The sequence below is a fragment of the Trichosurus vulpecula genome, chromosome 1 (genome assembly GCF_011100635.1).
Source record: "Trichosurus vulpecula isolate mTriVul1 chromosome 1, mTriVul1.pri, whole genome shotgun sequence".
NCBI lineage: Eukaryota > Metazoa > Chordata > Mammalia > Diprotodontia > Phalangeridae > Trichosurus > Trichosurus vulpecula.
Window position 1 is genome coordinate 298,938,167 of NC_050573.1, and position 13,361 is coordinate 298,951,527.

The 13,361-nt window shown below is 37.3% G+C and overlaps 1 protein-coding gene across 4 annotated transcripts in view; it reads right to left on the reverse strand.

Moving 5' to 3' along the window:
* Positions 1–2,627: 2,627 nt before the first annotated feature.
* Positions 2,628–13,361, reverse strand: part of TPD52 (tumor protein D52) — a 124,630-nt gene continuing 113,896 nt past the window's right edge. For 2 of the 4 annotated variants that reach the window (XM_036758137.1, XM_036758121.1), the window contains exons 6-8: positions 8,526–8,567; positions 6,427–6,475; positions 2,628–4,349 (exon numbers count right to left, since the gene is read on the reverse strand). In XM_036758137.1, the coding sequence (XP_036614032.1) occupies positions 4,236–4,349; positions 6,427–6,475; positions 8,526–8,567 (205 nt within the window). In that variant the 3' untranslated portion in view covers positions 2,628–4,235. The remainder of the gene's footprint in view (positions 4,350–6,426; positions 6,476–8,525; positions 8,568–13,361) is intronic. The other 2 variants (XM_036758142.1, XM_036758128.1) reach the window with 1 other exon arrangement.

Here is a 13,361-nt window from a genome sequence, read left to right on the forward strand (position 1 = left end):
CCTGGAAAGACTTGTATGAACTGATGCAAAATGAAATGAGCAGAGCCAGGAAAACATTATCCACAATATCAGCATCATCATGGGATGATCGACTATGAAAGATTTGGTCTTCTCAGCAACCCAATGATCTAGGACAAGTACAAAGGACTCAAAGGAAAATGTTATCTACATCCAGATAAAGAACTGATAGACTCTGAAGGCACACTGAAGCATATTTTTTTTCACTTTATTCTTTCTTGTGGTTTTTTTTTTTCTGTGTTTCTTCTTCCACAACTATGACTAATATGTTTTACACGATAGCACATGTATAACCTATATCAAAGTGTCTTCCATTTTCAGAAGACAAGAGGGGAGGGAGAAAAATTTGGAACCCAAAATCTTGTAAAAATGAATGCTAAAAATTTTCTTGATATGTAATTGGAGAAAAAAATAATATTTAAAGCAAAATAAAGTTTCCCCATCTGTATGACACTTTTGAGGATTAGAAGGGTCTTGTCTGAATACTCTTTTAAAAAATTTTTTAATAAATTTATATTTTTAGTTTACAACACTGTTCCACATGTTTTTGGGTTCCAAATTTTCTCTCCCTCCCTCTTCTCTTCCTCTCCCCCCCAAGATGGCATGTAATCCAGTGTAGGTTCTACATATTACCTTCACATTGCCTCAATCTGCATTCAGATTCCATAATTCTTTTTCTGGATATGCATAGCTTTTTCCATCATGATTCTTTTGAAGCCGCCTTTGAACCTTGCATTGATGAGAAGAGTCAAGTCTATCAAAGTTAGTCCTTACAGATAGTGTGTTTGTAATCGTGTATAATGATCTCCTGGTTCTGCTCCCCTCAACATCAGTTTATATAGGTTATTCCAGGTTATAATGAAGTCCGTCTGCTCTTCATTTCTTATAGTATTCCATTACATTCATATACCACAATTTGTTTAGCCATTCCCCAACTGATGGGCATCCAATTCTTTGCCACCAGGAATACTCTTCTAGAATAAGCAATAGTGTATAGAACTTTTTTTCATCCTAGTTTCCTCACCTCTACAATAGAGATTTCCTCCTTGGGGAAGTAAAAAAATATTTCCCTCTTCCCCAGTTTAGGAAGGTTAGTGCAGGTCAGATCCTCTTGTCAAGCTAAAGAATTTCAAAGATCCTTATGGGGAGGCATCTGCCTCTAAGTAGAAGCAAGGGTAGGCTCTCCTGCCTAGAATGAGGGACAAAAAGACAGGGGTACCACCCTGGGACAGTAACAAGAATACAGAACTTGACATCTGAAGACCCAGGTTTTATGTGATACTTTTACAACTAATTAGCTGTATATAACTTCGGGCAAGTCACTTCTCACTGGGTTTCAGTTTTTTGATTTGTAGAAGATATATCAAACGGTCTTTCTGATCCATCTCTAAGTTGCCCTGCACCTCCAAATTCCTATGGTCCTACCTATAAACTAGGGAACATCCCTATCTAACTACACCCCGCCCCAAACTGTTACTGCTGTTGAATTTTGTTGTGGTTATTGTTGTTAATAAGGTAGATAGTTCAACCAATTAAAGAAAAGGAAGTCCTGCTTTGATGTCTCAGTGATTTGTAGGAATGATTCTATTATCTGATGATCGACCTAGCTACATTCTGAGCATTTCATAACGAAGCTGGGTGATTCATTGTTTGCAGTTTACAGAAGGATCAGTAGAATTTCAGATACTCCAAAAGGCAAGATCTTTTATTAGAGGCAGCTAGCTGGCACAGCAGATAGGGCTTGGAGTCAGGCAGACCTAACTAAGTTCAAAACCAGTTTCTGACACTTACTAGCTATGTGACCCTGGGCAAGTCACTTAACCTGTGAATGCCTTGGTTTCTTCATCTGTAAAATGAGGGAGGATAATAACAGCACTTATCTCACAGGGTTGGTGTGAGTATCCAAGGAGATAATGTTTGTAAAACACTTAGCACAGTGCCTAACACACAGTTGGTGCTTAATAAATAACTGTTCCGTTCCACTTTTATTATATTTTCCCCATAGAAAGGTGTTATAAGAGGTTAAGAGGTGTTATAAGGCATTAATGACCAGAAAACAACAAGGCAAAAGGGAATAATGTAAAAAAGTAAGTTCAGAAAGACAAATAATAGAAAGGGAATAGTGCTAAGAAGTCACCATAGTTAAGCAAGGTAGCCTCAAAACCTCCATACACAAAAAAGCTGGTTGAAATTCCTCAGATCCAACCTCAGTGACATCAGCACTGGCAATCTGCAAAAACCCAAAAAAACAATGATCTAAGAAATCTAGGACACTCTGGATCTGGGAATTTACATTTTAAAAAATATTTTGTAACTATTTGAATATGTTGGGTTTCCTTTGCAATCCTCTTTATGCATTTAAAAACATTCTGAGAAGGGATTCATAGGTTTCACCAGACTGCCAAAGAAGTCCATGATACACATAAAAAATGTGGAAAATCCCTTGCTCTAGAGGAAGGATGCTTTAAAAGAAGATGCCTGCCTAATGCTTCAAAGCACTAAAAAGGTTCCCTTAAGAGAAATTCCTATTTAGAAAAGGCATCATATATATGATACAATCCAACAAGCTATAGCCAAACCATAGGTGTCATAATAAACACTACAACCTACACTGCTGAGATAGAATTTATTAAGCATTTCACATGTAATAGAGCATTTTATCAATTATATCTAAAGTGCTAACAAGGCTCTAGCTATTAGGATGCAGCATATTATTTAAAACAACACTTGTGGCAGTTTTGAAATTTGGTTTCAATAAGAGAATTTACCCTTAATAAATCAAGTCATGCTTCCAAATGAATATTTTGCATCAACAACAAAAACAATTACAAACCAGATAACAAACAACACCAACACCGTATGCCATAAACTTACAGAACACAAGAGACTGGAAATGGTTAAGAAGTGGTTATAAGAATTAGCCTCTTTATGGATAATCCGGAGGCCTCAAGGTATTCAATCCCAGTGCTCTCTTTTCAAAGTTAGAAGCAATAGTTAATGAAATTAGTCGAAGACTCTAGCACTGAAAATCATCGATGTGGAGGTGTTGAGTTGCGTTAATCCATTACCTCCTCAAAAGAACCATCACAAAGTAATAGGTATAAAAAAAAATCCATGCTGCAATTGTTGTGTTATCTTTGTGTGCTTTACATTTTATTTTGAATAGTGCTAACTGAAGGAAATAAATGAAGACCGTAAAGTTTCTCTAATTCTAACTAACATTTTGTAACCACGTACACCTAACAATCACAAGTTTTTGGGTTTGACATTCAAATATATTTAGTGTTACGAATTCAAAAAGATGTTAAAACAACATTCTGGATCAAATGAACACAAATCTGAAATACACCGACTGCCATATGCCAATTACCCTCCCATTTTTTTTAATCTAGTGTGAAATAGACATTTGGGGAAGTGGTATAATTACCAATAAAAAAATTACTACTCTTTCACTAAGGATAATAAAGCTATACAAGGAAACCAGAAATGTGGATACTACACACACTCAGGTCATCTAGGATTTTATAACCTTATTGTGTACAAATTACAAAATCAAGTATTACATGACTATGTGACTGATAAATATGATTCAACATAATTGCATACAATCCCTAGGGAAATTCCATCACATACATCACATCACATTAAAGTAAGTTTATTTGGAGTTTTTTTTAATAACTGGCAGTCCTTACCAGAAACGGAAAAAAAAAATAAGTACATCAAAGCATCTAATAATTAGGAATTACTTGAAAGAGTGGAAAAGATGGCATTCAAGTTTGGCAACAAAATAAATACAAATACAAAGGAAAAATAAGCCTTCTAGAAGAAAAATAAATCAATGTACCATAGGAATCATAAGCTTGGAAAGAAACTATACCATTATAGTTTCTCAGATCATTCAATTGAATTTTTCCAGAAAATACCCATTTTTCATAATGCTGATCTCAACTGAACATCCTAAAATGCAATTTGATCTTAAATAGTGCTTCCCTGGAAAGGGAAGATTGGAGAGAGGAAAAAAACCAACAACAGGTTAAATCCATTCACTACATTTTAATTTGAAAAAAAGTTAACCCCACGAACTATTTTTTGAATGAATACATAAAGCTAAACAAAAACACATTTTGTGGAAACTCATAGCCAAGGCCATTCTATCAATGTGCTTAGGTCTTGCTTGCAGCATCTGGCAGTGGGTAGCAGAACCAAAGGCAACAATCTCACTGGGTCTCCTGCGTCTGTTCCGTCAGGGATTCTGTGGCACTGGCATTAGCAGTGGAATTCAAGACTTCTCCAAAGTCACCTCCAGCACCCTTATTTCCCCCAACTTTAGACTTTAAAAAGAGAAGAAAAAAGGAAAGAAAAAAATTAAACACATATATTCTCATATACTTTGTCCCCTCATAACCAACATTTTTAAAACAGTGGCAGCGTTGTGCACATTGAAATACAAAGAAACTAAGAGTCCCAAAGACTTGTTCTTAATCCTTCTCATTGTAACTATCCAAATGCAGACATAATAGAATTATAACCATAACAATAAAAAGTTTTTAATCCTCCAAAAATACCATACCTCCCCATGTATAAGACACACCCTTTTTCAAAAAATTTGGGGTCTAAAAACTGGGTGCATCTTATATAGTGGTTGTAGATTTTTTCACTTGCATTTGCCGCCTTTTCATGCTTGTCTTTGTGCTGATTGTTTTGCATTTGTTACCAGTTATGTTTTGCCACGTTCTGCCCAGAAATGGCTCAGAAAAGATTTTCGTACAGTGCTGAATTCAAGTTAAAAGTGATCCAGTTTGCAAAAGTGAATGGAAATCGTGCTGCTGAACGTAAGTTTGGTCCTCCTCCAACTGAGAAAACAATCCAAGACTGGCTATGGGAAGAAGAAACCCTACTGAAAACGCCAAGGCAGAAGAAGGCCATGAGAGAGGCAAGTCAGCAAAATGGCCTCATTTAGAGAGGGAATTGAAGATACGGATTGAAGGGCAAAGGGCAATTGGAATTCCTGTGTCCACAAAGATGGTTCAGCGTGAGGCAAGAAGAATTGCTGATGAAAAAGAAGTTACTGATTTCAAAGGAGGACACAACTGGTGCTTCAGGTTCATGAAACGGAATGGACTAAGCATGCGTACACGCACCAGACTTGCCCAAAAGATGCCTGAAAGCTATGAGCAGATGAATAAAACTTGAGTTCAATAACTTTATGTAATACATTTTTTTTTCAAATTTCGGGCCCCAAAATTAGGGTGTGTCTTATACATAGGGAAATGTGGTAATATTATTTAAGTTACTCTAAGACTATATAAAAATTGCAGAGAAGATAACAATTTGCAGGGAGTAAAGGATATACTTCACTGGGAATGCCATATACTAATGAAACCACAGGTCTGGTTACAAATAAAAATAATAATTTAAAAAATCAATTATAAGAAGGATGGCCACTAATCTAAAATAAATTTAGGCGAGTAGAAAAAAATTGTCTACTGATGGAGTTATTCGTTTAGATAGAAATATTAGTTCATTGGCAAATTGGTATTCAACCTCAATCCTAAGCATGCAGCTAAGTTTTTAAAGATTTCTTTTTAGGCACCTCTTCACCAGAATTTGGAAAAATTACTTAACACAGTAATTTGGTGGTTGATAAGATAATGAATCACTTTTTGAGAGCAGACTTCATAATGTAGGAAGAATATGTAGAAGTTACAAGTGCCCCCCTAAAAGGGGGGGGTGGTGGTGGTACAGAATAAGTGACCAGAAAGTTAATTCTGGGTCTTCACTGACAAAATCAAACAATCCAAGGATTTTTCCAGAGAGTCTGAATAATAGCATTTACAACATATTTTATGCTGATAGCTCTAGTTGTCCTAATAATCCTGAGAGTCTGAATCATGACCCTTGGCATCCCTTAATGTTTGAATGACTTTGTTCTGCCTTCTCAAATCAGAATTTTTTCTATAGCAGGCTTTCTCAGATGTTAGGAGGCTATAACCTAAAAAAAACAAACCAAAAAAACCCCACTAGTATGGGGCCTAGAAAGCAGAAATTATAAACATGGACATCCCCAAATAGTCTTCCATATATCCCAAGCAGCATCCGAGAGAATACTGTGTTTCCACAGAAAACTTTAAAAAGTACTGTCATACATGCCTAACGCTTCATATTGTAAACATCGCTTTGAACATAATCTTTAAGAGCAATAAATAATTAAGACCAATAAATAAATCAGGAAACATAAGACAAAGAGCAGCTCATACTTTTAAAGCATTCCTTCTCCAGAATCAGCATCTGATAAAGCGCCATGCAATAGTGTATGCTCCAGAAACACTGAAGGGAATAATTTACGCAAGGGGGAAAACTCAAGGCACCCCAAAATACCACAAAGCCCTAGACTATCGTAATTTTTACCTTTAAGTTTTCAACTTTTTCTTCAAATGATTTGAAAGTAGGTGAGTTTCTAAAGGAAAGAAAGGTTCATGTTAAATCTTTGACATGAAAAATAAATTTACATAAAATTAAAAAATAGCAAGTTTTGAAACAGCATTCTTAACTTGCATACCTTATTTCTCCTAGTCCAAATAAGACAGTTTTAACTACAAGGCAAAATTTGACAGCTCTCCCTGAGCAGCACAATAACCAAATATATTAGACACAAATTATAAGTTTGAAATCATTTCAAAGAAGTTCTAGATCATAAAGGAATTTACCTAACATGAAAGCAAAAAGCATCCTGGGCCCTGTTTTCCCCCATTCCCTCAAATCCCCTCACTATGCATGTGTGTGCAAATACATACAACTACATGTGTGTATCATTAAAATCAAGTCCCTTCTTTTCCATTTTTACTTTCAGTGTTGACTGTGAGTAAAGTCAACTATACCCAATGGAAGCAAAGATAAACATTTATCTAGTGTCATTAGAGAGATACCTACTCTAAAATATCATTTCCTTGACCTTCATCATTCAGTCCTGCTAATTATTTGGGTTAAGACATCATTTTTACTTAACTACAGAGCCCAGTAAAGCCTAGGAGCATTAACCCACGGTTCTGTGTCAGAGTAGTAATGTCCTAGTGAGGTACCATAATGAGAAAGTCCTTAAGAGGTATGGGACAGCCGTAAAGGTAGAGAAAAGACACCAAAAGAAGGGATGGTAACTCTGGTTAGCCCTGTTCCTAAGGAGATAACTGCTCATTTGTTTGTCCATCAGTTTGCACACTCAAAGTGTGCCTGAAAAATAAGATGCCTTTCAACAGGTCCTTCCATCTATCTGCATGAAACATCTGCTGGCACATCAGGTGCTACTCACATCGTTTCAGGACCATTTTCACATGACTTAATTCAGTAGTATTTTTATATTATGCACATATGCCTCTGCATAGCCTGCCTGCTGCTGAGAGCTTAAAGGGGAAAAAAGAAAGCCTCTTCCCATTTTTCACTATAGTAGGTGGAACACTTGGAGTGAACGCACTCATTTCCTCACTGTTAAAACCTTCCAGTTCTCTTGATATAACAAATTAGAGTAATCACACATGGAGTAACTGAGCTGGTGCTGAGAGAAGGATTATGACATAGTATATGGCTCCAAGTGTCTCACTTAGGATTAGAGTAAAGTAAAACAGCACGGTTTAGGTTGGCTTGTCAGCCAAAGCAAAGGGTGAGTTAATGTGTGAAAGGTTAGCAGAGTATTCGAGCCAGAGGAGGCCAAAGTGACTGACAGACCCTGCCCTAGGAATTGAAGAGACAGAATGTGCTTACTATTACCTTATTTTAGTTGCTTGAAAACACATTTGTATTTCTGAATAGGTTTTCCTCAGGGAGCTGAAAATTTGATAACACTCCTATTCTGCCCTCAGTTATAATGGAATGTCAGAGGTTCACATCAAAATAGGAGAATATAATTTGGCTTTCATATTCATGAAAATAAATCAGGGCTTATCAGCTGGCTACAAACACTGCTTTTGTAAACCTCAGCTTTACTTTGGAATGGTATTCACTGCATTTTTACATGACTCTTGGGCGTGAGAAACAACCATTTGGCACTCTTCACAGCTCCTCTGAGAGAGGTTTTTACCGAAGGAAAAGCAACACACAGCTTCAGTCTACAAGGTAACTAACTAAGGAAACAATGAAGAAGCCTCTCTCCAGATTTCTAAAAGGGCTATGAAGATAAAAGTTCTAGGATATAATGCAAAAAGAAAAACTGTTAAGAGAAAAAATTTAGGAGGTGAAGCAAACTCCTTTCACACTTGCCAATCTAACATGGATCAATAACCAAGAATGTCAGTATTTTCTTCTTTTAAACCTTGAACTGGCCATTCAAGTTGTGCTGATTTCTTTGATTCTCAGTAGTACTAATCTCCTCTGTCATCATCTACTTTTTAAAGTAAACCACTTCTGCTCTGCTTCCAAAAGGACAAGTTCAAGAATCCTATTCATTTAGGACTAATAGTATATCCAAGAGTCATTTACTCATTGCAATCACTCGTTTTCACAATAATATACTTTACCTCATAGCAGGCATGCTAATTGAATGTTGAATGGAGCGAATACTAAGGGCCAGCATTAAAAAGAGATAGAAATTTAGTTAGTTACCAAACCATTAGACATTTCTAAAATCAAAAGAAACTTTGTGTTTACTAGGAGTCTTACAGCTTTAGTAAAATAAAGCTGAATGTAAGAATTATTTACTTTTTTAAAGACAGACAAAAATAAGCTTCCATTAACATAATTTTTCTTTCAATTAAGTTGGTTTGAAGCGAATATATTTTTTACAGCACTTTACAGTGTTCCAAGTATATTCACATGGTCATATATCCTCTCATTTGATCATCAAAACAATGCCACAAAGTAAGTAAGCAGGGCAAATGCTGTTGTCCCTACTCTACAGATGAGTGAACTGAGATTGAGAGTCTAAGAGATTTACACAAGTCTCCCAACTTAAAAGTCCAGTGATCTGCGATACACAGAAAGTGAAAAACAAGTCAAAAAACTGAGGCAGCTGCAACCCCTGCACATGAGGTGGCAACAACCTACTTGATAGATGGAATATTTTACAATGTTTGCTTATTTGACAACTTTGTTTAAAGTCTAAGCATCTTGTACTGTAATGACAGGAACGGTTCTCAGAGAAACCCAAGAAGACCTCGATGAAATGATGCAGAGTGAAGTGAGTAGACAATTTATACACTGTAAAAATATCCAATTTTGAAAGCTTTAAGGACTCTGATCAATTTATAGAAGAGATGATAAAGAATGATTCCTGCCTCCTGACAGAGAGGTAATGAACTAAATATTAGAATGAGATGCTTTTTTGATCATTGCCAATATTTGGTAAAACTTTGTTTTACTTCACTATGTATATTTTGGTACAAAGATTTTGATTTTTTTTTGGTGGGCAGGAGGTACTAGGAAGAAGTAAAAGAGAAAATAAATCCTTGTTAACTGAAAATACATTTAATTTTTAAAAAAAGCAAAGCTTAATCATCATTCTTAATATAACTCCCATTTCGCTCTCGGTTATGAAAGAATTTAATAGACTAAGATCAAAATAAGCTAACGATTTTGTTTTCATATTTTTTAAAAAATTAATCAACTGGCTATAAAAACTGCTTTTGTAATTTCACTGTATATATTTAAACTGAATCAGTCATAGGGAGTTATGTCAATTTTCTTGTAAGTGATCTTTCTATTCTGGCTTCAAGGCCATTCATTTCAAGCTCAACATCCTTCTTTATAATGGCCAACCTCTCATTAAAGGCAGACGGCATAGGTCCCTTATCACTGGAAGGCATTCACAGATAAGAACACACCCTCGATTCTTATGTATTGTGATCCCCTTTTAAGATAGCCCAATCTCTATGTTCATTAAATCCCTAAGCATGCTGATTTTGCAAACATGCTACTACAGTATTTTGATCAATGATTAAAAGTTGGTCCTATTTGCTAGGGCTAGTTGAAGTATGCCAGTTCTGAATTTTGTGGATGTACATTTTCTTTTGGATGTTAAATCATACTACTAATCATCACGTCAATAATAACAACAATTATGTAGCACTTTGAGGTTTACAAATAGCTCTATGTATGTTCTCTCATTTGATCCTCGCCACCCTGGTGAGCAGGTGCTCTTATGCCAAATTTCTAGATGACTTTATTGAGACTGAGACAGGGGAAGTGATTTTCCCTGTCATTCACTCAGCAAGCATTTATTCAATGCCTACTGTTTGTCTGTGTCAGGTACCATATGAAAAGAAGCACAAGGATCGAGTTGGCATTTTCACTCTCATCAAGGTAATACAATAAATGAGGGACTAGGGACCAAATTTGAGATTTCGTTGGTACAGGGAACGTGCAGGCGAGGAAATTTCCTCTACCAGTTCAGGAAGGCACCCTTTACCCAGCTGCTAAGTGTCATTGTGAGATAACCACAGCTAAGTCTAGTGCACTGTGACATTAAGATGTTAACTTCTCCAGGGTCACCGCCAGACTACGTCTGAGGCAGGACTTGATTTGAGAGAGATGCTCTATCTAGCAAACCACATTGCTTCACAGTGAATCATATCATGTCTTCATGAATAGAATGCTGAGTGCAAGGAAACTACCATTTTTTAAAAAGGGGGCAATGTAGCATAGTAGATTAAATGCTAAATTTGGAGTCTGATGTGAATTTGAATATTTCTGCAGACACTTGTGTGTGGTACCTCTTTCAAACTTCTCTATTCCCTATTACGAGGATACTGCTAACCTTCTAGTTACACAAATTGATAGAACCTTGGTATCATCTTTGATTCATCCCTCTTTCACTCATATGTTCAGTCAACTGCCAAACCTTGTCATTTGTCTTTCCAAAATATTTCTCACATATATCCCCTTCTCCCTAATCATGACTGCTACTCTTGTTCAGGCACTCATTACCTCGCACCTGAACTACTGGCATAGCCTCCTACCTGGTCTCTCAGGTTCAAAGGGATCTCAAGTTTAGTCCCTAGTCCCTCGTTTATTGTATTACCTTGATTAGAGTGAAAATGCCAGCTTGATCCTTGTGCTACTTTTCATATGGTACCTTATAGACAAATCTTTTACCTCTCCCTCTCCCATGCCTAGGAGAAAAGGCTTTAGTCTCCCAGGAAGGAACTCAAGTAGGGAAAGGATATACAAGGATACGGCATGGAGTCTCTAGTTGGGGGTGGGGGGGGCAGTTTCAGTAAAATAGCTTCTGTCCTGACATATCTTTCCTGATCAGACCAAGCAACCTTTATTTTCCCCTAGTCTCACCCCTATTCTCTGTAGCCATTTCCTCTCTCTCTCTCTGATGTTTTTAGTCTCTTAGCCCTAAGTGGCCTCTTCCATCTTCTGTTTCTCTAGCTCCATGCTCCTTCTGCTCACTAAAGGGAAACATTCCTCTTTCAGCCTCTTGTAAGCCCATTAAACTGTTAAAGATCACCCTGAGATGTAGAAGAGCTGATAAGCACCTCCAAAAGGGATCACCACACATAAATGCACTTTGTTTACTTACACTTTAAAACCACACCTCAAGTTACCACATTCGTGGGAGTGGGAGAATCTTTTACATTTAAATAAAGTAGACATGTATCAGGACCAACCACATAGAGACTAAGGCTAGGGCTTTGCAAACTTTAGAGCCCTCATGGATTAGTGGAATAAGAGTAAGGGAGAGTACAAAGCCTTAGGAAAGCTTTGTAACTAAAAAAAATCCATCACTGATAGTTAAAGGCCATAAATAAGGATAAAATAAGTTCCTATAGGCCACATTGGACTTAAAGTCCAAGTTCATTGAGTAATCAATCAAATAAGCCTTTATTGGGCCCCTACGTGCCAGGCTCTGTACTAAGCCCTGGGGATACATGTACAAAGAATGAACCACTTCCTTTTCTCAAGGAGCTTTCGTTCACATTAGCCTGTAGTCTACTTCCAGGGCAGATGCCCTTTTCTTTCTAAATTCCCTGAAGCAGGTTGCATAAAACAGTAGTAAATAAATATATAAATGAAAAATAAAAATTTTAAAACCCAGTTCACTTTCCTAGACCTTAAAACCAACCACAAATCTATCTATATTCAATTGTAAGACCGAGCATTTTAAAAGTAATATGAATAACTTTTTAAATCAGAACCATATTTCCCCTCCTTCTCCCTCTAGTCAAAGAATTAATGTGATTTCCATCATCATCTAACAAAATATGAAATTCACTATGACTAGGAGTGAACCAACCATGACTAGAAACAACCCCAAGAAGTGCTGGCTCAGTCACATGGAACAAGATCAAAGGAATAGAGTCTGGTTGATTCCCAAGATAAGGCACTTTGGGGTTGCTGGCAGAAACCTGAGTCTTACTGAGAAATTCACGATAAGTCACTAGTACTTTAAAAACAGGGTTGGCAGATTGATCCTCACAGGGATTCTGAATGTTAGTAGATACTCCTTGCTGACAATGCTACTTAAAATGCCCACTTTTGACTGAGCAGTTTCCTTGGATGTGATACTTTCACCCCTCTCCAGAATTAGCTGTTGTGTCTTTCAACCAATGGTCAAAGTGTGGTCTGTACAAGGGGTTCCTGGTGAGCTCAATATTGGTTTCAGGCTGCTCTATCTATGGTGTTCAGTGGGCCAGTTAAAGCTAAAGCATATCCTGTGTGGAGCATTCTCAAGTTTTGACTGTCCAGACAATGAAAGGCAGCATGAAGACCCAGCTCTCCATTTCTATTAATATCACCATATTAGGAGTATGGGGTAAGCTGGTGACCACCCATGGCAGGGGAGTTGGAGTTGTTGAGTGACGGCCTAAGCACTTAGGGATACTATACCTATCATGCTCCTCATCAAATACCACAAAGTGGTCACTATCAAGCTGGACTGATAATGACTTCCTTGATTACTATGTTATTAACGGCCACGTGAACGCCTTTCAGGCAAAAAGCCTTAGCATACATTGTCAGATATGCCAATCATGAGGCAAGAAGTGACATCTGAACCTGTTGACATCAACAAAGAGCCAGGGGTCTGGACAGGGTTTTCTGGCCCAGTTAATATATATACAAGGTCTTCTGCAGAGACAGCTCCAAGCAACACAAGTTGGTAGTGTTCACCCTGACAAATGAGTTGCCCCATTGGAGACTTCTGCTGCAGCCACTCACCAGTGCTGTGCCCCAATGAGCCCCCTACTCTCCTGCTGAGCCTTTCTGGACCCATGCTAACCTGAGAGGCCATAAAATGGCTGACTCTATTTCTTTGGATTTAGTGGACTCCTTAGTTAGAAGTTCCCAAACTTATTTGGCCTATTGGCCCTTTTTAAAAAAAAAAAAAATTACTCAGCACCCCTCCCCCGCCA